Below are 24,476 nucleotides of genomic sequence, written 5' to 3'. Positions count from 1 at the left end.
ACAAATTTCAGCAAATTAAAATGATGCAGTATCTAACTTTGTTGTTTCAGCTGGCGTGGAAAATGCATCAGTAATTATCATCAGGAAATTAAAGGGGGGGGGGGGAAGCACAATAGGAAGGGAGTGCTGGACGATGTCACGCTGCAGGACAAAGCAGGCTGTGTCCTGCCAGGCAGCTCCTGAGCAGCACACTCTCTCCGTGGGGATTCACCCAGCCTGAAGATAGATGTGGAGATATTCTCAGTCCTGTAGGGGTTCACCATTACCAGGCCCTTTTGGACATGCTGTGCCCTGCAGCAAGAAAGGCTCCTGTATTTCCTTTTGATGCTAATACATTAACGATTCAAGAGACGGCTCCTAGACTTGTGTCTAAATACCTCATTGACTGCTAAACGAGCCAGATCAGGACAGCCTGGACTCCTGGGTGGGAATGGTCTGCAAGACCCTGGGCTTAGTGCAGTGCCCTAAAGATCACTTTCTGTCATTTGGGGGATTATAACATTTGCCCCCCTTTCCTCTCCTGCTTTTCTTGTTTGGTGTTTGGTGCATAGCCCTGTGTTGCAGGCCAGGGTTGTGCCATATTTTTAAGGCACCACACCGCATAGTCCAAGCACTTTACAGTGCAAGGAGAAAAAGCAGGCACCTAGAGATGACCAGCATTAGGCATCTGCCTTAAGGTAAGCTCCATCATTAGGGAGCTCTTCACCATGCCACCACCTCCAGAGAAGATCTGGGTCACCAGTGCCCCTAGATCTGTTAATGGTGGAAATTAATTTCTTCCCTGAGCATCAATGCTTTGCATTTTACTGCTGTTCTGGATGACTTGCTCCATGCCATTTCTAGATTTATTTCCTTAATATTTTACAGAGGCACTTTGGGGGGAGGATAACAATAGCCGACAGCCATGGAGGTGAAGACCTTGTGCTGCAAACACTTCGGCTGCTTTTTGCTTCAGCTTTCTTCTATTTGACTTTTGATTATGTACATGTATTTGGAGTGCATCTGGATGAGCTCCATTCTTCTTTCCAGTAACAAGCTGAATGGCTGTAGGGAGTTAATGTGAACCAGGATTTGGAAAAGCTCTATGCTTCTGCATTCATAAATTTAGATACATTTTCTTGGTTGCCCTTTGCTGGAGCTGTTGAACAGGTGTTTGCTGTTTCCTGGGCCCTAACCTTAGCAGGGTTTTGATGGGGTGAAATATAAGCAGGCAAAGCAAGGGTGAAAAATGAAAATATGGGGCTAAATTTGGCCATCCCCTCCAGCAGTGTGGAATGCATGGGTGCCTCTGCCTTTCCCATCTCTGCTGCATTTTGAAGCTCTGGAGCAGATCCCTTCCCCTTGGTGTTGCTCCACTGACATCTATGGGGCTAGTTCTGCCTTACACTAGAGCAAGCAGATGATCAGCCTCGGGGCGGGGGGAATCTTTGCAATATTTTTAGTGTGCCTGATTGTCAGAGATTAATTCCTACTGGAATAGCCATCTTCCTGAATGCACCGTATTTTTAAAGGGCTCTTTTTCTTTGCTGGTCCTCTGTCTGGACTCCCTGGAGAGACTCCTGAGGTCTGCTTGCTAGCTTGTGATATTATTTAGCATTCCCTTTGACTCTTAGACAGATGGGATGCTTTGTGAGCATTTTCCTTTTTCTCTCTGTGCCCTTCCATATCTCACCTCGGATGCAGATCAGCCAAGCTGCTTCTTGCTAATTACTTAGGAAGTAGTTATCTGTAATAACAGCATTCAATCTCTTTGGAAAACAGATATGCTAATGTGTTGAAGGGTGGTTGTTTTTCCCTTGCCACAACTCATGGTGAGGGTTTTTCTTTTCCCCCATCTCGTTTTGTGGTCTTTTTGGAATTGCACTACAGTGATTAGCCAATTCCTTATACAAACCAGCTGTGAACTCTTCTCCACAGAGATGCTTCTATTGTTACATGCTCAGAAATTGTAATTATCAAAGAAAAATATTGAACTAAGGCCAAGGTACCGTAACTTTGTTACTTGAGTAATGGGGTTTGATGCAGTTTAGGAGACATGGAAGGATTATAAACACTTTGGAGAGAGAGGAGGAGGATTAGGAATGGCAGAGCCCTGCTGTTTGTCTGCTCTGCAATGCAGGCATGGGGGAATGAGCAACGGCGTGCCCTGTCCCATGCGGCTCTGCTCCACAAAACACACATTGCTCCGCACGATGGATCCGTGCACCCTGTCTTTCTCCACATCCTGCTCCTCAAATTCCTGCTACTGACATGCTTAAAAAGACTCAGAGCCCCTCTGTTGAAAGTCCCATGAGTATTTTCCTCTTGTTTAAATGGGTTTGCTGATACCAGCATTTGTCCCATCAGACTTCTGAACAATGATAGGATATAAAACAACTTTGCCTGGGTCGGGACTAAGAGAAACGTATTTCTCCAGTTACGTTTGTTTATTTTAAATACTTCCCAGGCATCTGTTGCTGCTGAGGCTTTGACCTGACACACTGTTGAACTGTAATGGCTCCACGCTGGGATTTTCCCCTCTGATCACTTACCCACACAGGGATTTGGGGATTTCTGTACAAAGTAAGCCTGGGAGATAGTGCAGGAGCATGTGTAAGCATATACAAAGGTGTTCGTTTTCTACTGTATACCACAAGGTTGGCACTGCTGAGAACTGTGGGACCCTGATCTTTCCCCACTGCTTTGCAGTTCTGAGTGCCAGGGTGGGTTATTTCGTCTCTTAAAAAACAGTGGTGGCAGAGACACTTTCAGGGTGCATTTCATCTGACCCAGATCAGGTCTCTGCTTTAGCAAGGACAGGTTCATGCCTTCTCCAGAGGAGCCCCTGTCCCTAGCAGTAGCAAAGCAGTGCTGCTGCTGATAGACTTACTGAAATGCAGAGAATGAGCATGGGCTACCTGTGTGACACCCCAAAAAAGCAAAATCTAATATAATGCATCTATGCAATTATCTGTCATTCCTATAAATTCCTTGTATATTCATTGTCTTCTACTCTAATTTTTCTACTCATGTGACATTTCATTTTTCCAGGTAAATATATTACTCTATATATAGCTTAAAGAGGCAGAGATTTAGAGCAAGAGAAGCAGGAGGAAATCCTTCATGTGTATACTTCAGTTGTCTGAGCTGGCAAACATTAACACTGAAGCAGGGGAGATTTGATTGACTGGTTCCTTTGGTATCAACATCCTTTTAAACTGGACCCAGATGGTCTGAATCTGGAAATAAACTTATGCAAACAGTTTTCTGAGCTAACAAAGGGAACTCATCCTTGTTGCTGAAGTGAGTGTCTTGAGTGATTCCTTCCAAGAAAGAGGTTTAAGAAACCACAACCTGCAATATTAAACTGTTAGGTTGGTCCATTTTCTGTCTAATACAGGGATACTTGCAATGCCCTCCTGAGTAAGAAACAGTGCTGCTGCCATTCTGTACCTGGGTGCCATGCATAGACATTATGGTGCTAATGTTTGCTGCAGGACCATGGCCACTGCCACCTCTGCTAAACCAGAGTCCCTGTTAGGTCTAGTAATTATTCAGTTTCAGAGAACTGAACTCATCTGAGTTACAAAAGCAAGACTTTGGTGAGATGGTGGTACTGGCAAACAAGTCTCATTTAGCCATTAAAAAAAAAAAAAAAAAAAAAAAAAAAAAAAAAAAAGATTTAATTTGTTCTTAAATGGGTTCCTTATGCAAAATAGGCTATGTTAATAAAAGTTACTTCTCGTCCAGAACAACTGTGCTCCCGCTAGGTTTTGTGCATGCAAGGAAATAATGAAAGAAAATCATTTTCCTAACACCATGATATACCAGGAAAGTAAGCTTTCCTAAGCTGTGACTGTCACACTGAAGAGAAGGTGCCGTAAAGCTCGTTATTTTCTCTGTCTTCAGCAGATCCAGCAGCACCATCTGCTGGCTTCACTGGTCATGGGCACGCTTTGCTCATGAGCTGCTCTGATTTTCCCTCCCTGGCTGTTGGCTGGTGCCTGGCAGCACCCCAGGGCTGCGAGGGATCTCAGTGGCGTGCTGAACAACTAAAAGGCCAGGAAAAGAGGAAATGCTGGAAATTTGGTGAAACCAGAATAGCCTGATAGCCTAAAAGGGTTCCTTGTCCCCCCAGCACAACACAAGACTTGTTACCCGTGGTCTCCCTTCACACAAAGCTCTGAAGATAGGAATGGAGAGAGCAACATCAGAGCTGGGGACAGATCCCAAGTAGTATCCTTTGAAAGGCAGAGGGGTAAAACTGCCTCCTCCGTTCCTAGTCCACCTCTAGCACTTGTAGCCAGCGTGCCCAGGTGACCTGATACCACCAGTGCCTGAACCCTCACTACCCTATGCCTTACTGATTTCTTTCTACTGTTTTCTATCACCTGGGATAGAACATTAGATGAACACTAAATGTGACTGATGTGGGGTAAAGGCAGATTTATTCACTCTAGCCATCTGCCTCCCTGTATGGATGGAAAGCTGTACACATCACAGTACTGTCTGCTCTCCACATATTGCATTCCTTCTCACCAATCTGGGACAAACTCATGTTCCCAGACACTCCTTAATGCTTGGCAGGTAGATGTGATGCCTCTGAGTCAGGGGTGAGTCAGGGAAGTAAAAAGAGAGCAGAAAGTGCTGTGATCTGAAGGTGAGTGAGGAGAAGATGATGGTATTTCCATGATCACAAAAGATTTTGTGACAAGGGTGCCCAAGTTCAGTCTGCAGCTCTGTTACAGATGTCTTGTGTGATCTCTGTCTGATCTTAGACAAGTCACATGCACCTTAGACTCTGTCACTAAAGGACCAGAGTGCCTTCCCTACTTTGAAGTATTAACCCTCAAAGACTCCTGCAAGACAGGAGAGTACCACTTTCGCTCTACATGGAGTCAAAAGGACACTGAGTCTCAGAAAAAGTTAATGCCAAAATCCCGGTGGTTTAAGAGCGTGGTCCCTCCCACAAGGTTTCTACCAGTGTATCAGTAGGACAGACAATCCCCTTGCCAAATCTCCATGTCATGGTGTTTCTCTCTTTTCAGGCACTGCGTCTGTTGCAGTCGCTGGCATCTTTGCAGCCTTAAGGATCACAAAGAACAAGCTCTCAGACCACAAGTTTGTTTTCCAGGGAGCTGGAGAGGTAGGAATTTTCTTGAGTTTGTCCTTAAATATCACCTAAATTCAAATTTAGTGAGGGAAAAGTCAACCATGAATCTTCCTGCAAGGCCCATCCACCTGAAGGCAAAGCACAGAATCAGGTTCCTTGTCACTGGTCAGGAGTGGGGCCTACAGGTGGATCTTGCTGCTGCATAGAAGTTGCCAAGAATTTTTCAGTGACATCTTGACCTGTGAGTCCTGGACAGTCCTCCTGGATGCTCCGAGGCTGTCAGTGAGGCTAGCTTGAATCCTCAGGGTTGGTATTTAGGGTAAACCAGAGCATTTAAGCAACACAGTTGCAAGAATTGAGATTTAAAGAATTGTAAGAACATAAACTCATTCTGTGGAGTCAGTCGTATTGCCTGCAGGCCAGAAAGTCAGGTAGCACTCAGATAGTCTGTCTGGTGGTGTTCACAAAGAAAGAAGAGGAGGAAAAACTGTCTGAAGCCTGGACTGTGAACAAAAGAAGTTGGTCCAGGCCCTGGCTCAGCTGTTGCCCACCTGCGGGACTTTGGGTAAGGTGTGTCACTGTACAACTGCAGAGTAGAAAGCCTCCCAGCTTTGTGCAGTGCTGTGGGAGGACCCAACACAATTCTCATTCAAAATCTGCTCCAATCAGATGTTACTACCCCAATGAAATGTTTATTTACTCTGTTTCAGGCTGCGATGGGCATAGCTCATCTCATCCTCATGGCCATGGAAAAGGAAGGAATTTCACGAGAGGATGCCATCAAAAAAATTTGGATGGTGGACTCCAAGGGACTGATTGTCAAGGTAAATTTGTCTCCAAAGCTAATCTCCACTTCCTCAGCACCTCCTGCAAGCTAGAGAGAGGCCAGAGCAGGCAGACACCTTGAACCCTGCTCAGCCCTGGAGCAAGGGCTGCAGTTTCACTGGTGGCAGCAGAGCTGTTCCAGCTCTCGGAGGGCTGGATCTCATGGTGGTAACAGTGTATCAGCAGCACTGGCTATCCCAAAGGCAGTGCTTTGGGATGAGCCCCTAAAAGTGGTAGGGTGATGCACTGCTGTCTCAGTGGCATTGCAACTGCACATGATCAAGGCCTCAAGCAGCACTGGAAGTCATGCGTGCTGGATACATGGGGCATTACAACAGCAGTATTGTGCCCTGCTTGGTGATCCAGCCTGGCCCAGCTCTGCTCTGCACTCTCTGGGTCCTCAGGGCATCTGCCCCCATCCCTTCTAAGACTGGAGGAGACTTGTGCTGCATGCATGACTTCTCTGCCCTGGCAGCCAAATTCCTTTCTCCACACAATGGGTGTATTTTGGAGGGTGAGATGAGTGGAGACCAGCCCCACATGACATTACACTGACTGCTCGATGCCTGGCTGTCTGATGCTGAGGGCTTGCTCTAAGGAGCCTGGTTTAAGAGGAGGGCAGAGAGATGAAACAAACTGATGAGTTACTACATTGTGTCTCCACCTTTTGCCAGAAGTATGAAGTTTGACTCCTTTTCCCTCACAGGGCAGGAGCCACCTGAACCATGAGAAAGAAATGTTTGCCCAGGACCACCCCAGTATGAACACGCTGGAAGAGGTTGTGCAGAAAGTGAAGCCTACAGCAATTATAGGTGGAGTTCCCTTAACATGACCTTTTCATGTCAATGCACTTCTTAGGAGAGTTTCTGTCTTTCTTCCAGGGCCTCCTTTTGTTCTCAGAGTCAAAAAGTAAAGAGGTTGCTTCTTTTTTTTTTTTTTTCTTTTTTTTTTTCCCCTTTTTATCAGTTGAATTCTCCACATCATTCCCTTCAACTGTGGGACAGAGGTTTTCCCTCTGTAGGAGACCCCCAGATGGGCAGCAGATGGAGGTACCACTGCAGGCAGGATCTGGGGCTTTCAGCAATGAGCGTGACCCAGGCAAGCGGGGCAGGGATGAGGACAATATTCAGGAGGCAAAGTGCTGAGAGCTGCATCCAAACCAGCCCAAACCCTGATCCCTGCGCTGCAAGGAGGAGATGTGGAGGAGCAAATGGCTGTATTTTGAGACAGTCTTTTAATCTCTCTATAACACAAGAAACATTCCCATCTGCATCTCCAGAGATGGAGGCCTCCCACAGTTATTTTGTGACAGAGGTGTCTAGGAGGGATCAGTGCAGCTCGCTGCTCTCAGTCAGAAAGCACCCACTCACTCCTCTGTTGTTTTAGGTGTCGCAGCCATCGCGGGAGCTTTCACTGAGAAGATTTTGAAGGACATGGCAACCTTCAATGAGAGGCCCATCGTGTTTGCCCTGAGCAACCCCACAAGTAAAGCAGAGTGCACAGCGGAGCAGTGCTATCGCCTCACTGAGGTACTGGATCTCAGCACAGGGAAGATGGGGGCTCCAGACACGCTCTGGCCATGCCTGCAGCGTGACTTGCAGTTGGGCAGTGCAAACACCCCCTCAGTGCTCAGTGGCTTTGTTCATGACACTGTTTATGGCTCTGGAGACCAGGCCTTTCTGAAGTATGAGCAGGGGGTGGCTTTGCTGGACATTTGTCTACCTGGTCAGCAGAGTTTCCTGAGTATACATCATAGAAAGCAGCAGACATATGAGATGTCTCTTCTGAACTTGGACGTTTCTTTCTCTCTCTTTGATCAGGGCCGAGGAATATTTGCCAGTGGGAGCCCATTCTCAAAGGTTACCCTGCCCAACGGACAGACTTTCTTCCCTGGCCAAGGAAACAACGCCTATGTCTTCCCAGGAGTGGCACTGGGAGTCATTGCCTGCGGAGTCCGACACATCTCTGATGATATCTTCCTCCTCACAGCAGAGGTTTCCAAGTGGCAAATAACTACTCTTCTTAAAAATTATTATAAGGGGCACATGCACATACTTAAGGCAATTTCAAGAAGCTAACCTGGTGAAGTATTGCATGAAAATTGCACATCATCAGCAAAAAGCCATGGCTTTTCCCATGGGAAGGAAGTCCTGAGCAAGGTTCATCCTTCGTTGCACCTGTGAAGGCACCTGCAGGAGTGGCAACAGGGTTCCCCTCACTGACCACAGCTGCTACCCTTTATAGCAGCATTTTACCCAGTGAGGCTGTGGAATCTCCGCTCCATGGAGATTTTTAAAAGTTTTTGGACGTGGTCCTAGGCAATCTGATCTCGGTGGCCCAGCTTGAGCCAGGGAGGTTGGACCAGATGGCCTCCAGAGATCCCTTCCAGGCTCAACCATTCAGTGATTCTGTGATTCTGATTTTGTTCATTACCTGCCCTGAAACAGCACTTCCATTGTTCTGGCTGCAGTTTTAAGTCTGTAATTAAATATATACACACAGGTATTTTGAGTAGTTCAGAACTACTTAGTTGAGAACTAATCCCAGCTCCATTGTTGCCAAGGTTTCAACCATGTGTTGGGTGATCCTAGTGAAGGTAGCACACACTTGAGACCATCTCTGTAAACTGTCTTCCTCTTCTTTCTAGTCTATTGCTGCTGAGGTGACAGAACAGAATCTTGCAGAAGGAAGACTCTATCCCCCCTTGGACAGTATCAGAGAGGTGTCTTTCAAAATCGCTGTCAAAGTAAGTACTCATTTATTTCCACTTTTTGTGGTAGGGAGGGCATAAATAGCCCTGGCATTGTTCTTGTTTTGTGTTTTTTAAAATCATCTTATTCTGTAGCCTAACACAATGATTCTTGGGAATCCTTCCAGACAGAAGTGCTTCTTTGATCTCTTCTATCACTAAAGGCCACATTTAAAAAGTATCTCCTGATTTTGGATGCCTCACAGCTCACAAAGCTCTACATTATTGCTTGGAGCTGTGACTGCTCAGCACTTCCAAAAATCAGGTTTAGGGTCGACATCAAACATGAAGCAAGTTGCCAAAAGATTTTAGGTTCCAAATTGCTATTTTGGAACCTTTCCTTTTGAGTTTGATAGGGATCTAAGCATCTAAATACTCTTCCAGATCTGGGCTTGTTGTCTAATTATGGGATTCGTGCCCTGCATACATGAAATTTATAATTCCTTTTCAAGGGACACCCACTGAGAATCACATTAGCCTGCTAGGAGCTACTGAGAGATGCACAGCGTAACTTGGGAGCTTAAGACTGCAAGCAGAGGTGGTTAATGGGCTGCTCACCTTCTTTAACTGAGCAGCACAACCATTTTGCTAGGGCAGGGGAAGCATTTCTAAACAGCCAGGAACTGCAGGTAGTTTGCATTCCCTCACCCAAGGGATGAAGTGCAGCCTACTCAGGGGGTTGCTTAAAGAGAAATAATGTGCAAAACCGGGCACAATTTTGAGGGCAGAAAAAAAAAAAAAAGGAGGGGGGGGAAACACAGCCAGTGCTAAACTGCAGTTGGTTTTAACTTTGTAACATGTCAATGTTATTTCATCAGATCTTTTTGCTTATCTTTTCACAGATTGTTAACTGGGCCTACAAGCATGGTCTTGCTTCTTGGTACCCTGAGCCAGCAGACAAAGAAGCTTTTGTGAAACAGCTTATTTATAGTCCCGATTACGATTCGTTCATTATTGATGATTACACGTGGCCTCCCACAGCCATGCAAACACAAGATGTATAAGATTCATGAGAACTGTTTTCTCATTTTTTTCCATCAGTTCCCGTGGTCCATATCATTGCTGATATAAATGCACTTCCAGCCTTGCAGAACGATAAAAGTAAATGAATCCAAGTACTTTTTTACTTGCTACTGCCTTTTCTCTGTGGGATCACATGAACGGGATAAAATAAAGTCCACACTGAGCAGTCAGTACTCCACAGAGAAAGGCAAAGTATAGTTCCAGCCCATCCCAGTCAGTTTGCACTACAGGCTTTGCCATCATTTAAAGTCCCATGAACCCCATGAACACTGATGTTCCCTCTACAGGTTTAAAAACACTACGTTTCAGCTGTGTAACAACAGGTACAGGAGGAGGCAGGGACTCCTCCAAGGACGGAGGCTGAAAATAGTCATGTGGTTCCTTTTCTCAGCAAGAATGCTCAATGAGTTCTTGCCAAAACCAAGAATCTCACAAAACATTGCCATTATCTTCTAACACTCTGGTCCCTGACCAGTCACCCTCACATAAGACAGGAGTAGCTCCTACCACTCTTGGAAGACCTTATGGGCTGTCTTCTCTGAAACCTGCCGCTGTCAGGAGTCTCCCAGCACTTGTAATTACAGAGGTACTGTTCACCCCACACGCTTCCAAAGCCCCACTAACATTCAACAAGTAATTTAAGTACAGCTGGAATCCAAACCGAAAGTGCTTGGAGAACCCCCTGGAAGGTACTGACAGTGATCTGTGACTGAAAGGATCATTCTTGCAAGACTTATGCTAAAACAGCAGGTCCAGGGTGTGTGGGTTTGTTCCAACAACCTCTTTAACTGGTACCATGCCATGAATATCCACAGGGAATATCCATAGTTTTCAACCCCCAGGGAGTATCAGTAGTTTTGGGTTGGCCTCTTCTCACATATAAGACTAGAGGGAATGGCCTCAAGTTGCACCATTGGAGGTTTAGGTTGTAAATTAGGAGAAACTTCTTAGAAAGAGTGGTTAGGCATTGGAACAGGTTGCCCAGGGAGGAGGTGGAGTCACCATCCCTGAGGGTGTTCAAGGAAAGGTTGGACCTGGTGCTTAGGGACATGGTTTAGTGGGTGATACTGGTGGTAGGGGGATGCTTGGGCCAGATGATCTTGAAGGTCTCTTCTAACCTCAGTGATTCTCGGGATCGAGTTTCCCCAACGCACACATGCCTACCCCATACTGCATCACCGCATCTCCTGCTGTGCACTGCAAGGATGTGCTGCCCACAGCCAAAGGCACTGCTGGGGCTCTGGTCCTCTGGGGGTGGTCTGCGTGTGTCACAGAGGCCCAGGGAGGCTTCCCCCAGCCCAGCAAAATTGTCACGGCCCCTGCAAACACTGTCCCGATGGGCTTATCGTGTTCCCAGCCAGAAATGGGAAAGAACAGAGGAGACTGCTACCAGCTCTTCTCTTCCCATTTCTCACAGCTCATATGCAGCACGGCTGAGGCTGGTTACCACCGCCTTTATCCAGTAATATTTAGCTTGTACGTGCCAGCACCTTTCACGTTCATTCCATACGTAAGTCTTCTTGCTCAGCCCAAGGAAGGGAAGAGAAAGGAGGAAGGCTCTGGGATGCTGGAGACATACTCACAAATACTTGCCTTTTTCAGCAAGAGACCCCAAAACGGAGGTTTCCTTAGACCCGTCCTCATCTCATGAACTCAGCCCCGAACACTGCTGCCATCTCCTGTCAGTTAACCCCAATAGGTTATAAAATGAGCCCCACAGCTGCTCGCTCACTCCCCTGCAGTGGGGTGAGTAAGAGAATCAGATGGGTCAAAGTGAGAAAAGCTGCAGGTTAATGGGACGACATTTTTACAGGTAGAGCAAAAGCTGGACCTGCAAGCACTGCCAGGAGCCAGCTCTCACATTGCCTGCTCTTAGTGTCTTTCTCCATCCTCACTACTACTCCCTTGTTCATCTTCTCTGTGTCGCCTGGGGTGTCTGAGGAGCTGTTCATCTCCAACCCCTCCAGATTCTATGCGGTCAGTCAGGGGCCACAGAAGCAAGTATACTCACTTGGGAAAGATAATGCTACCAGAGCTCATCTGTGAGAGGGCCTGACAGCGAGTGGCCTTAAAGGTGAAGTCAGGCTCCTGCTGCTCTGCTACGGTGTGCTGAGGAACATGAGTCTTCAAAGACAGTAAGGGATAATTCAGCAGAATAAGTAGAGGAGCAACCAGGAAAGTGAAGAAGCAAGGCAAAAAGTATCTTAGTGCTCAGATGGCTTGCAATCAAGTGTGGGCAGATGTCATGGGATGATTTGATTCATCTGGTCCAAGGCAGAGATTGACTGCCTCCCCCGTGTCGCGTTAAGGGGTGTAGCTGATTAACCGTTACGGGCCCGGTCAGATTCAGGATACTGAACCAGTCAGACATTCACCAAAAACACATTAACCGTCTGGGGGTCCAGTCAGACATTCACCATCAGCGCATTAACGGCCTGGGGGTCCGTTCAGACATTCACCAAAAACGCATTAACCATCTGGGGGTCTGTTCGGACATTCACCAAAAATGCATTAACCGCCTGGGGGTCTGGTCAGATTCAGAACACTGAACTATCACGGATAACCACCCTCACCCTTGTTGCACTCAATGAGAGTTATCACAATGCAATCAAGTATGGTTTATTACAGCAACAGATAATCAGGTTCTTTTGGATTGCCGGTGATAGGGACTGTCTGCAAAAGCAAGCTAGTATGCATAAAATACACAGGTGTTATAGGTGTTTTAGGTGTTACAGATGTTACAGATGTTATAGGTGTTTACAGGTGTTATAGATGTTACAGATGTTATAGATGTTACAGGTGTTATAGGTGTTGCAGGTGTTACAAATGTTACAGGTGTGCAGCCTAGAAATAAACGCGTTAAAAGGATCAAAGACTCTATAGAGGTTTATAAGCAAGTATTCAGATCTCACCCAAAGGCGTCCCAATGGGGGGGGAAGAGAGGCTCAGCCCGTCGACTGATCCCAGGAGTCAGGAGGTCCTAAGGATGTTGTCCTCAGGATGGTATCTCCCCTGACGGTGGTATCTTCCCTAACATCCCCTTTCTCTTGGGCCAATTTATATTATTTTTCATCTTTTAGGTGGAGCTTGAGTGGCTCTAGTCAAGCATATCTTGGTTATGATTGGTGTAACGTTTTCCCATCTCCGTTTAAAGTAATAGGCTCCGAGAAATTCAGAGCGCATGCTCAGTGAGGGGTGGTCGCACCTTGGAGGCGGGTAGCTTTTGGGATGGAGGTGTGTTTTGGTATTATAATAATATTATAATGAGCAAAAAGTACACTAAGGTACAGCATTTGTCAAAACATGACAGGTCTTTGGCTTAGGGTGGCAAAAAGTGCAGCTTTGTGCACAAGAACAATCGAGGCCCCACCTGATTACAGAGCCTAGCCGTGGTGTCTCCACTCCACTCTACGCTCCGTGCTGTTCCTTAGAGCTAGCACACCAAGTTTCCCCAGCGCAATAGCATCTAAGGCTGGGAGCCTAGGGAACGCTCAGGTAATGCAGTTATGCCCTACCCTGAAAGCCTCTTCAATGCTGTACCTTTTCCTAAAAATGTGAATGTTAGTTTTATTTTCCTAGTTACTTCAGGCATTTACACCACACCTCGTCACCCTGGAGAGGCTGGCTGGAGAGTCACTCTGGCGCGTGAGCAGCCTGCTCTTAATAGCAGGAGGCATCCCTGTAAGGAGGAAACAAGAAGGACAGTAAGAGCTGCTCCTTGGTGGCCACGCAAGTTGGCAGGGAATGAGCCTCCCTGCTTGGTCGGGTGCTATTTCTAAAAAGCAGAGCAAGCTGGGAGAAGGCTTGGCCTAGAAGGGAGTCTCCTTGGCCACTGGCATTTCACAGGTGGGGATGGGAGTGCTGGCACTCTCTGCTGCCATCGTAGCCCCACGTTCTCCCTTTGGGCACATCCAGCCCACAGCAGGGTTTTCAGTGGACAGGAGCTGCAGGGGGCCAGTGCGCAAGAGACCTAAGCACTGCCGAATGCTACGGGAAGCTCTGGGTTGCTCTGCCATCATGGTCCCTACCAAGGCCCAGCAGAGCTACTGCCGCAGGGAATTGGGGTCAGATCGGCCTCATCCTTTGCAGGGCACGGCCTTCCAGCCTCGCCTCCATACCCCTTGCCCTCAGGGAAATGCACAGGCAGTGGAAGCAGGGACATGTGGCCTGGGAAGAGTACAGAGATGAAGTCTGGATGTGCAGGGATGACATCAGGAAAGCCAAGGCACGGATGGAACTGATTTTGGCAAGGGATGCAAAGAATAACAGGAAGGGATTCTATAGGTGCATTGCTCGGAGAAGAAATGCCAAGGAGAGTGCACCTCCTCTGGTGGATGATAAGGGTGAGTGGGTAACGACAAACATGAAGAAAGCTGAGATACTCAGCAACTTCTTTGCCTCAGTCTTCACTGTCCATCAGGCATCCCAAGTCTTTCATTTCCCTGAACCTGTAGATAGAGGCTAGGGGAGCAAAGTCCCTCCTACTGTAAACAAAGAGCAGGTTTCTGTGGAACACTGCAGTCATTGGTCCCAGCCAACATGTGTTCATGAGGGGTAGGTCCTGCCTAACAAATGTGATTTCGTTTTATGATATCTAGTCAATAAAGGGAAACTTTTGGAAAAGTTGGCAGGCCACTAGGGAGGACTATAAGGATGTTGCGAGGCTGTGCAGGGACAAAATTAGGAAGGCCAAAGCTCATCTGGAGCTCAATCTGGCTACTGCCGTTAAAGATAACAAAAAACGTTTTTATAAATACATCAACACAAAAAGGAGGACTAAGGAGAATCTCCATCCTTTACCGGATGTGGGGGGAAACTTAGTTACAAGAGATGAGGAAAAGGTGGAGGTGCTCAATGCCTTCTTCGCCTCAGTCTTTAGCGGCAATACCGGTTGTTCTCTGGATACCCAGTACCCTGAGCTGGTGGAAGGGGATGGGGAGCAGGATGTGGCCCTCACCATCCACGAAGAAGTGGTTGGTGACCTGGTACGGCACTTGGATGTGCACAAGTTGATGGGGCCGGATGGGATCCACCCGAGGGTACTGAGAGAACTGGCAGAGGAGCTGGCCAAGCCACTATCCATCATTTATCAGCAGTCCTGGCTATCGGGCGAGGTCCCAGTCGACTGGCAGCTAGCAAATGTGATGCCCATCTACAAGAGGGGCCGGAGGGCAGACCCAGGAAACTACAGGCCTGTCAGTTTGACCTCAGTGCCAGGGAAGCTCATGGAGCAGATCCTCTTGAGAGTCATCACGCAGCACTTGCAGGGCAAGCAGGCGATCAGGCCCAGTCAGCATGGGTTTATGAAAGGCAGATCCTGCTTGACGAACCTGATCTCCTTCTATGACAAAGTGACGCGCTGGGTGGATGAGGGAAAGGCTGTGCATGTGGTCTACCTTGACTTCAGCAAGGCTTTTTACACCATCTCCCACAGCATTCTCCTCAAGAAACTGGCTGCTCTTGACTTGGACTGGCACACGCTTCGTTGGGTTAGAAACTGGCTGGATAGCCGGGCCCAAAGAGTTGTGGTAAACGGAGTCAAGTCCAGTTGGAGGCCAGTCACTAGTGGCATTCCCCAGGGCTCGGTGCTGGGGCCGGTCCTCTTTAATATCTTCATCGATGATCTGGACGAGGGCATTGAGTGCACCCTCAGTAAGTTTGCAGATGACACCAAGCTATGCGTGTGTGTCAATCTGCTTGAGGGTAGGAAGGCTCTGCAGGAGGATCTGGATAGGCTGCACCGATGGGCTGAGGTAAACTGCATGAAGTTTAACAAGGCCAAGTGCCAGGTCCTCCACCTGGGGTGCAATAACCCCAAGCAGAGCTACAGGCTGGGAGATGAGTGGTTGGAGAGCTGCCAGGCAGAGAAGGACCTGGGAGAGATGGTTGATAGTCGGCTGAATATGAGCCAGCAGTGTGCTCAGGTGGCCAAGAAGGCCAACAGCATCCTGGCTTGCATAAGAAACAGTGTGACCAGCAGGGCTAGGGAGGTGATCGTCCCCCTGTACTCGGCTCTGGTGAGGCCGCACCTCGAGTACTGTGTTCAGTTTTGGGCCCCCCGCTACAAGAAGGACATCGAGGTGCTTGAGCGGGTCCAGAGAAGGGCAACAAAGCTGGTGAGAGGCCTGGAGAACAAGTCCTACGAGGAGCGTCTGAGGGAGCTGGGCTTGTTCAGCCTGGAGAAGAGGAGGCTCAGGGGTGACCTTATCGCTCTCTATGGGTACCTCAAGGGAGCCTGTAGTGAGGTGGGGATTGGTCTATTCTGACATGTGCCTGGTGACAAGACGAGGGGGAATGGGCTTAAGTTGGGCCAGGGGAGTTTTAGGTTGGATCTTAGGAAGAACTTCTTTATCGAAAGGGTTGTTATACATTGGAAAAGGCTACCCAGGGAAGTGGTGCAGTCACCATCCCCGGAAGTCTTTAAAAGATGTTTAGATGTAGAGTTTAGGGATATGGTTCAGTGGGGACTGTTAGCGTTAGGTCAGAGGTTGGACTCGATGATCTTGAGGTCTCTTCCAACCTAGAAATTCTGTGATTCTGTGATTCTGTGCAACCAGCTGATATGATCTTTTTGGACTTCAGCAATGCTTTTGACACGGTTTCCCATAGGATCCTACTGGACAAAATGTCCAGCATACGGCTAAACCAAAACATCATAGGATGGGTGAGCAATTGGCTGACAGGCAGGGCTCAGAGAGTTGTGGTAAATGGGGTCACATCAGGCTGGCGGATGGTCACCAGTGGGGTTCCTCAAGGCTCCATTTTAGGGCCAGTCCTCTTCAATGTCTTTATAAACGATTTGGATGTAGGACTAGAAGGTGTTTTGAGCAAATTTGCCGGAAACACCAAACTTGGAGGAGTTGTAGACTCGGCTGAGGGTGGAAAGGCCTTGCAGAGAGATCTGGGCAGACTGGAGAGCTGGGCGATCACCAACCGCATGAAGTTTAACAAGAGCAAGTGCCGGGTCCTGCACCTGGGACGGGGCAACCCTGGCTATACGTACAGCCTGGGCGATGAGACGCTGGAGAGCAGCCCTGCAGAGGGGGATCCGGGGCTTGTGGCTGACAGCAAGTTGAATATGAGCCAGCAGTGTGTCCTGGCAGCCAAGAGGGCCAACTGTATCCCGGGGTGCATCAAGCACGGCATCGCTAGTTGGTCGAGGGAAGTGATCATCCCGCTCTACTCTGCGCTGGTGCGGCCTCACCTCGAGTACTGTGTGCAGTTCTGGGCACCACAGTACAAAAAGGATGTAAAACTGTCGGAGAGGGTCCAGAGGAGGACTACAGAGATGGTGAAGGGACTAGAGGGGAAGACGTGTGACGAGCGGCTGAGGTCACTTGGCCTGTTCAGCCTGGAGAAGAGGAGGCCAAGGGGAGACCTCATCACAGTCTACAACTTCCTCGCAAAGGGGAGTGCAGGGGCAGGCATCCACCTATGCTGCTTAATCACCAGTGATAGAACCTGTGGGAATGGTGTCAAGCTGAGGCAGGGGAGGTTTAGGCTAGACACAGGAAGAGGTTCTTCACCAAGAGGGTGGTCGCTCACTGGACCACGCTTGCCAGGGAAGTAGTCACTGCACCAAGCCCATCTGAATTTAAGAAGCATTTGGACTGTGCACTTAGTCACATGGTCTAAAATTCTGGGTAGACCTGTGTGGCGCCAGGAGCTGAACTCAATGATCCTTATGGGTCCCTTCCAGCTGGGATATTCTATGATTCTATGATACCACCTGATGAAACTACTCAAGTATAAGTAAGTCTGTGGGGCCCCACACAGCCCCACCGCCTCTTTCACGGCGCTGCAGGACACAGCACAGTCTGTTGTGTCTGAAGTCATGTCAAAGACGATGGCTAAAATGCGGGAACAAGGCCAACGACCGGCAGCACTGGGGGACCCGGCACACATGGGGTGCCCAGTGACAGCAACAAGATCAGCCGGCGTCCAGAGTGACATGGAGAGCAGGTGGACTGCTGCTCTGCCAGCGTTCGATCGTCGGGGAGGTGCAGGAAAAACAACTGCCAGCAGAGACCATGCACCAGCCAGCCCAGGCAGGGTTGAAAAGCAAGAGCAAGAGAGAGCGCAAAACGTCAAACCCAGGCAGGGGAGCAGCAAGGAGGGGACAAGCCAGGGCCGAGGCAGGAAAGAAAGCGGTCCTGTGGGATGGGACAAAGAGGAAGAGATTGTCATCTTCAACTCCTGGATCAACCCCAGGTTCGCCAGACTCTTCCAGGAACCACAGGCTTTTCCCCCGGAAGAAGGCGGCTCATCCAGCACTGTGGACAGGGAGGCCGCAGCAGAAGAAGCAGAAAACCCAACAAGCGCCTCTCTTGGCTCATCAGAGTCCACGGACACTGCACTGTCAGCTGCTGCCCTGGCAGAAGGTCCCGGGGAAGAGAGGCACGGCACGCCTCTCACAGCACCAGCACCAGCAGAGAGGACGCCAGCAAGTCCTCCCTCAGCCCCTGCTTGCGAAGATGAGGGGTACAGAGCGCCTCCCCAGACACCTGGAGGTCAAGAGTCAAAGCCATCAGCATGTCCCAGCCCCAGTGAGCACAGCACTGCAGTGGTGGTTGAGAGCCATGGACGTGCACGACATGCCTGCAGTGTCTCTGCGGAAGAGCTGGATGAAACAGCCGAGATCGTTGTCGCTGCAGTGCTACTCCATTCTGTAGCCATCATGCAGGGAGCCACCAGCAAGGCACCCACTGCTCCCTTGGCCGCATGGGCCAGGGTGCCTCCTCCCACCCCAGAGCCTGTTGACCGTACATCTTCAGCCTCTGCCTTGGCCAGAGGCCCTGTGGGGGAGGCCAGCAAAGCCCCTCTTGTTGGAGCAGCAGCACTACAAGAAGGAGAAGTGTCTTCCCCTTTGACTACAGAGCCTCTCAGGGAAGACATGACAGATCTCAGCCCAGCAGCAGTTGACGAAACCGGAGCAGTGGCTACTGCCTTGGCTACGGTTCCTGGGCACCAGGTGAGCCCAGCACGTGTGGTGGTCTCCAGGCACCGAGGGCAGCCCGAGGCAGAAGCAGTGCGTGGGGTGTGCGTGCTGGGGAGCTGCCTGCTGCTCTCCATTCCCAGACGCCCCAGGCACAAGGGCTGACATCCCTTCCATCACCTGCCTGTGCTCTTGCTCTCCCCATGCAGGTTGCCGCCGAGCAGGGAGGCCAAGCGCAGTCCTCCTGCACCAAAGATACACCAGCAGATGAGCCAGCAACGTGCCAGAAACAAGAGTCGTCCCGGGGACTTTTGGATGGGCCTGTTCAGAGCAGCGAGCAGGAGCAAGGGCTAGGTACGCGCAGGGGGGCTGGCTGGTCCTGGGCCACCCCTCCCCTTGGGGGAAAGGCCTTGGTGGTGGTGTGGGGGGAAGGCAGGGGCTTGCCCATCACCCGCTCAGGCGCTAACCTACACCTCTCTGTCTCCCACAGGCATCCATGACCTCGCACAAGCCCCGGCACGCCAGCCACGGCCCACCCACATCAGGAGACAGGCGCTTTGGGCTCTGTGCAGTGCTTTGTGCTGCAGCTTCATCGCAGAAGAGTGGGAGTAGCAGCGCCCAGCTGCCAGCACCAGGAGGGCGCTCAGTGCTGGCAGCTGACATCACTGATAGGAACAGGACAGTGCCCCAGGAATTCAGAGGAGGGCTGTGGGGTGGCAGCTCCTGGAAGGAGCAGGCTACGAGGGGAGGACGAGGCTGCAAAGCCCACCTTGTTCGGTCTGACTTGACATCCAATGGAGTGGGATACTGCATCCCAAACTTTCACAATCCCTGAAAAGCAAGGGAAAGAGAGGTCATGCTGCAAGCCAGCCCGCTCCTGCAGCACAGCCCTGGTGGCCGAGGGAGCCGGTGCCCATGTCCTGGGCTCTTGGCAGTGACAGCCCCTGGGACACCTCTCTGCCCTTCCCTTCTGAATGTCACAGATGCCACAGATGACATCTCGATGGCTCAAATCTCCTCTTTCTAAAACGTGGTGCCTCTGCCAAGCCTACCTTGTAGGAACAGTTGCTGGCCCTATACTTTCCATTAGGGTGTGCCCAGGTCAGGAGACTGATAGCTGCCACGGGGCTGCAGCAAGTTTTAGGTCTCTGGATAACCATGGGGTGGTGTCTGGGAACCGCAGCCCAGCCACGCTCTGTGTTTACAGCACATGTAGCCTTAGAGACTGAAATGCAGGAGTAAGATACTTAGAGTTTTAATAACAGTTTTCATCTGATGAACAAGAAAACAGGAAAACACAGGAGATCTGTGAACAGAATCAGCATCTTTACTAATGTTCAGTAAAAACATTGACCATTTTCTGCTGTTTTAGGTGGCTTTGTTATCTCTCAGGAACTCCTTGCATTCCTCTTCTGCCGGGACCTGTTGCAAAGCCGTTAAAAACTCGCCTTTACCTGAGAGCTTCTCGGCAGCTAAAGCAGCAAGCTTTGTATTAAACCTATACATCGTGGCTGCGCTTGGAAAGCACTTCTGTGAGATGAAAGGTGTAAGGTGTTCTTAGCATCACCTTGAAACCTAGCTCAGTAAGGTCTTTATAGTACTAGAGAGAGTTGCACTTGTCCTTGAAATATGCAAGCATGTGCCGTTATGCTTATACAGTGCTGCGTATTTACACACACCATAAATAAGTTCTTACCTGCTGAGCCTGGGTAACCATATCCTTATGGACTGTGTCTAAACTGACATTCGACTGCCGATACAATGGTCTCTGCTTGTTCTTCGGCAAAGCCTGAAAAACAGGTGAAGGATGAGAAATTAAGGTAACATTAGAAGGCTGGGTGACGAGTAGAGCAAGAGGTCCACAATAAATCGGGACACTCAAGTGCTGTACCTAACTACAGTAGCAAATGGGAAATCGCACGGTTACTGAAAACTGATGGTGAAAGCTGGTCGCTGTGACGTCTCACTACGTGAAAAACAGACAATGCTGCAAAAAGATCGTTACCTTTTAATATACTGAAACAGTCTTTGCAAGCAGCTGATGGGACTACCAATATTTCTGTACCGTGTTTAACTGCTCATGCATTATAAAAAGAATTGAGCAAAATTTTACTTTACCATGAACTTTGGCAAATTCTATTAAACCGAAACTTATCTTGAGCTATGCACCATGTATCCTATAGAATAATGCAATTAAAAGGTGAGCCTGCATATGTTCAAAGTTTCCTGCGCAGGTGTCCGTACATGTAAAACTGATTTAAAAACTGCTGTATCTATTGACTTTACAATTCAGGCTACAAGATGTGTGCTTTCTGAGGATAAAAATTACACTTTCTTGATAGCTCAGTGCAATTTTGAACTGTTTGAAGATGATGTGTGTAAAGAGTGGGGGAAAAAAAAAAAAAAAAAAAAAAAAAGCGCCACAAGCGCCAGGCAGAACGGATCCCGTCCTTCTGCTGGAGCTGGGCTCTTCTTTTGTGCATATTGCCAGAGCAGCAAGGGGCAGATCCCGGGCTGCCAGGCCCAACGTGAGGCCACCAAGCAGGCGCCAGCTGCCAGAGGCTGCAGGAAGGTTCCAGAAGCAGCGGCAGCAGCCCAGGCAGGGGCAGCCGCGAGTGCAGGAGCCGCTTCTGGGCTGTGGGCTCAGCGGCAGACGCCTGCCCCTGCAGGGGACGAGGCCCACCCAGAGCCTGCCCAGCAGCATGGGCCTTGCCCAGACATCCTGGGGGGAAGCCCTGGCCGCAACAAGTGAGCGGGGGGGATGCAGAAGCCCCTCACAAATGCTGACGAAAAACAGGGCCCACAAAGTGAGAGGCAACCCTGCAAGACTTGGAGCAAAGAGGCACTGTCTCTCCAGAGAGCACGTTTCCTTCAGCACGAAGAAAAGGAAAGGCCTCTTGGCTCTAGGTGCCGCCCACCATCACTGACAGCCATGCTGCAGTCAGGCCAAGGCCAAGGCCTCAGCCAGCTTGTGGCGTGGGGGGCAGGCAGAACTGCCAAATGGCCGCCAGGGCTGTCAGAGGAAGGGTCAGGAGCTGCCCTGTCGGGGAGCAGCTTTTCTCTCTCTCTCTGTGCACTCAGGGAGCATCTTTCCTGTAGGGCCGCCAGCGAGCTGAGCAACCCGGTAGCGAGAATGAAGCTCTCTCATTTCTGGCCCATACAAACCTCGAGCAGGCCCCGCGGAGCGTGCACAGTGATCCATTCGGGTGTGGAAAGAAAAGTGCAGAACAGCCATTTATTTATTTATTAAATCTTAATGAAATAAAGATAAATCTTAATGAAATAAAGATAAATATTACATCTTAATGAAATGAAATAAGAAATGTGTGTAGAGCGCAATCCTGGAAGCAAGACAGAGGCAGTGCGCCTCAGCCCAGTGATTTTCCAGGCTGTGGAAAACTGCATTTGGACTTGTTGCAGAGGAGCAGCCAGCTAGTATCCTTCAAGATGAAGACAACACCCTGCTTTTGGGCTAGGGCATAGGACAGAAAGAGCAGGGTCTCTGGATTGCAGCGCTGCACGGTGTCTTGCGGAATGCCAGCGTGCAAGGACAGCCAGGCATAACTCAGGACACCTATCAGAGGTGCACCTAAGGAAAAGAAGCAAGGAGTAACATAGAGTAGATGGGCCTGCAAGGAGGGCAGTCCCGTCTGGGCAGCTGCTGGGCCCTGCAGACCTGCTCAGCCACAGCATCTGATGCCCTGATGCCGGCCTGCACCTGCAGCTGCTCCAGCTACCCCGAGCGCAAGTCAACTGCCAACGCAGCCATCAGGGTGCCAACAGCACGGACAGGGACGTTTCCAGGAGCTGCTGTCTGGAGGGAGATGCAAGGCATTGCTGGGCCTTGGCTTGTGAGGAGCTCAGGCCTTTCTGAGGATGTTCTGGAGGAGCTGTGTAAGCGCTCCGCTGCCCTCCCGGCAGCAGCAGCTGAGCAGGCAGCCTAAAGTGAGGGGAGCCCTGCCATTCATCTGTCTTCTCACCGGGAAAAGTTTCTTTCTTATATGGGAGCCCGTGAATTCTGGCAAAGTGTTCTGAAAGCTGGAAGATGGGCTTCTTTACACCAAGGAGCCCAAAGTCTGCCATGGGTAGCTCCCAGTTAATAGCGAAGACCGTGCCCAGCCCAGGGATTGCAACCCCCTGAAACACCCCTCTGGGGTGTTTCTTCTGCTTGAGGAGGCGGGCTGTGGGGTGGCAGCTCCTGGAAGGAGCAGGCTACGAGGGGAGGACGAGGCTGCAAAGCCCACCTTGTTCGGTCTGACTTGACATCCAATGGAGTGGGATACTGCATCCCAAACTTTCACAATCCCTGAAAAGCAAGGGAAAGAGAGGTCATGCTGCAAGCCAGCCCGCTCCTGCAGCACAGCCCTGGTGGCCGAGGGAGCCAGTGCCCATGTCCTGGGCTCTTGGCAGTGACAGCCCCTGGGACACCTCTCTGCCCTTCCCTTCCGAATGTCACAGTGCAGTCATTGGTGCCAGCCAATATGGGTTCACGAGGGGTAGGTTCTGCCTAACAAATGTGATTTCCTTTTATGATAAGATATCTAGTCAATGAAGGGAAGCCAGCTGATGTGATCTTTTTGGACTTCAGCAATGCTTTTGACACGGTTTCCCATAGGATCCTACTGGACAAAATGTCCAGCATACGGCTAAACCAAAACATCATAGGATGGGTGAGCAATTGGCTGACAGGCAGGGCTCAGAGAGTTGTGGTAAATGGGGTCACATCAGGCTGGCGGATGGTCACCAGTGGGGTTCCTCAAGGCTCCATTTTAGGGCCAGTCCTCTTCAATGTCTTTATAAACGATTTGGATGTAGGACTAGAAGGTGTTTTGAGCAAATTTGCCGGAAACACCAAACTTGGAGGAGTTGTAGACTCGGCTGAGGGTGGAAAGGCCTTGCAGAGAGATCTGGGCAGACTGGAGAGCTGGGCGATCACCAACCGCATGAAGTTTAACAAGAGCAAGTGCCGGGTCCTGCACCTGGGACGGGGCAACCCTGGCTATACGTACAGCCTGGGCGATGAGACGCTGGAGAGCAGCCCTGCAGAGGGGGATCCGGGGCTTGTGGCTGACAGCAAGTTGAATATGAGCCAGCAGTGTGTCCTGGCAGCCAAGAGGGCCAACTGTATCCCGGGGTGCATCAAGCACGGCATCGCTAGTTGGTCGAGGGAAGTGATCATCCCGCTCTACTCTGCGCTGGTGCGGCCTCACCTCGAGTACTGTGTGCAGTTCTGGGCACCACAGTACAAAAAGGATGTAAAACTGTCGGAGAGGGTCCAGAGGAGGACTACAGAGATGGTGAAGGGACTAGAGGGGAAGACGTGTGACGAGCGGCTGAGGTCACTTGGCCTGTTCAGCCTGGAGAAGAGGAGGCCAAGGGGAGACCTCATCACAGTCTACAACTTCCTCGCAAAGGGGAGTGCAGGGGCAGGCATCCACCTATGCTGCTTAATCACCAGTGATAGGACCTGTGGGAATGGTGTCAAGCTGAGGCAGGGGAGGTTTAGGCTAGACACAGGAAGAGGTTCTTCACCAAGAGGGTGGTCGCTCACTGGACCACGCTTGCCAGGGAAGTAGTCACTGCACCAAGCCCATCTGAATTTAAGAAGCATTTGGACTGTGCACTTAGTCACATGGTCTAAAATTCTGGGTAGACCTGTGTGGCGCCAGGAGCTGAACTCAATGATCCTTATGGGTCCCTTCCAGCTGGGATATTCTATGATTCTATGATACCACCTGATGAAACTACTCAAGTATAAGTAAGTCTGTGGGGCCCCACACAGCCCCACCGCCTCTTTCACGGCGCTGCAGGACACAGCACAGTCTGTTGTGTCTGAAGTCATGTCAAAGACG

General features: G+C 49.9%; 2 protein-coding genes across 2 annotated transcripts in view; both read left to right on the top strand.

Moving 5' to 3' along the window:
- ME3 (malic enzyme 3) overlaps nt 1–12,655 on the top strand; it is a 126,758-nt gene extending 114,103 nt beyond the window's left edge. Inside the window, exons 8-14 of the mRNA XM_082774968.1 lie at nt 5,028–5,125; nt 5,803–5,916; nt 6,624–6,729; nt 7,304–7,446; nt 7,738–7,911; nt 8,565–8,663; nt 9,509–12,655. Coding sequence (XP_082631094.1) covers nt 5,028–5,125; nt 5,803–5,916; nt 6,624–6,729; nt 7,304–7,446; nt 7,738–7,911; nt 8,565–8,663; nt 9,509–9,670 — 896 coding nt within the window. The 3' untranslated portion in view covers nt 9,671–12,655. The remainder of the gene's footprint in view (nt 1–5,027; nt 5,126–5,802; nt 5,917–6,623; nt 6,730–7,303; nt 7,447–7,737; nt 7,912–8,564; nt 8,664–9,508) is intronic.
- A 4,880-nt stretch (nt 12,656–17,535) lies between these two features.
- Nucleotides 17,536–19,236, top strand: LOC309873769 (uncharacterized protein; the record flags this gene model as incomplete). The annotated part of the gene is made up of 3 exons (XM_082751481.1): nt 17,536–18,660; nt 18,834–18,978; nt 19,115–19,236. 3 exons carry the CDS (start codon nt 17,536–17,538, stop codon nt 19,234–19,236), a joined length of 1,392 nt encoding a protein of 463 aa, XP_082607607.1.
- Nucleotides 19,237–24,476: the final 5,240 nt, after the last annotated feature.

Source organism: Aythya marila (genome assembly GCF_965140915.1).
Source record: "Aythya marila genome assembly, chromosome: 1".
NCBI classification, from domain to species: Eukaryota; Metazoa; Chordata; class Aves; order Anseriformes; family Anatidae; genus Aythya; species Aythya marila.
This window is presented reverse-complemented; position numbering and strand designations above follow the sequence as displayed.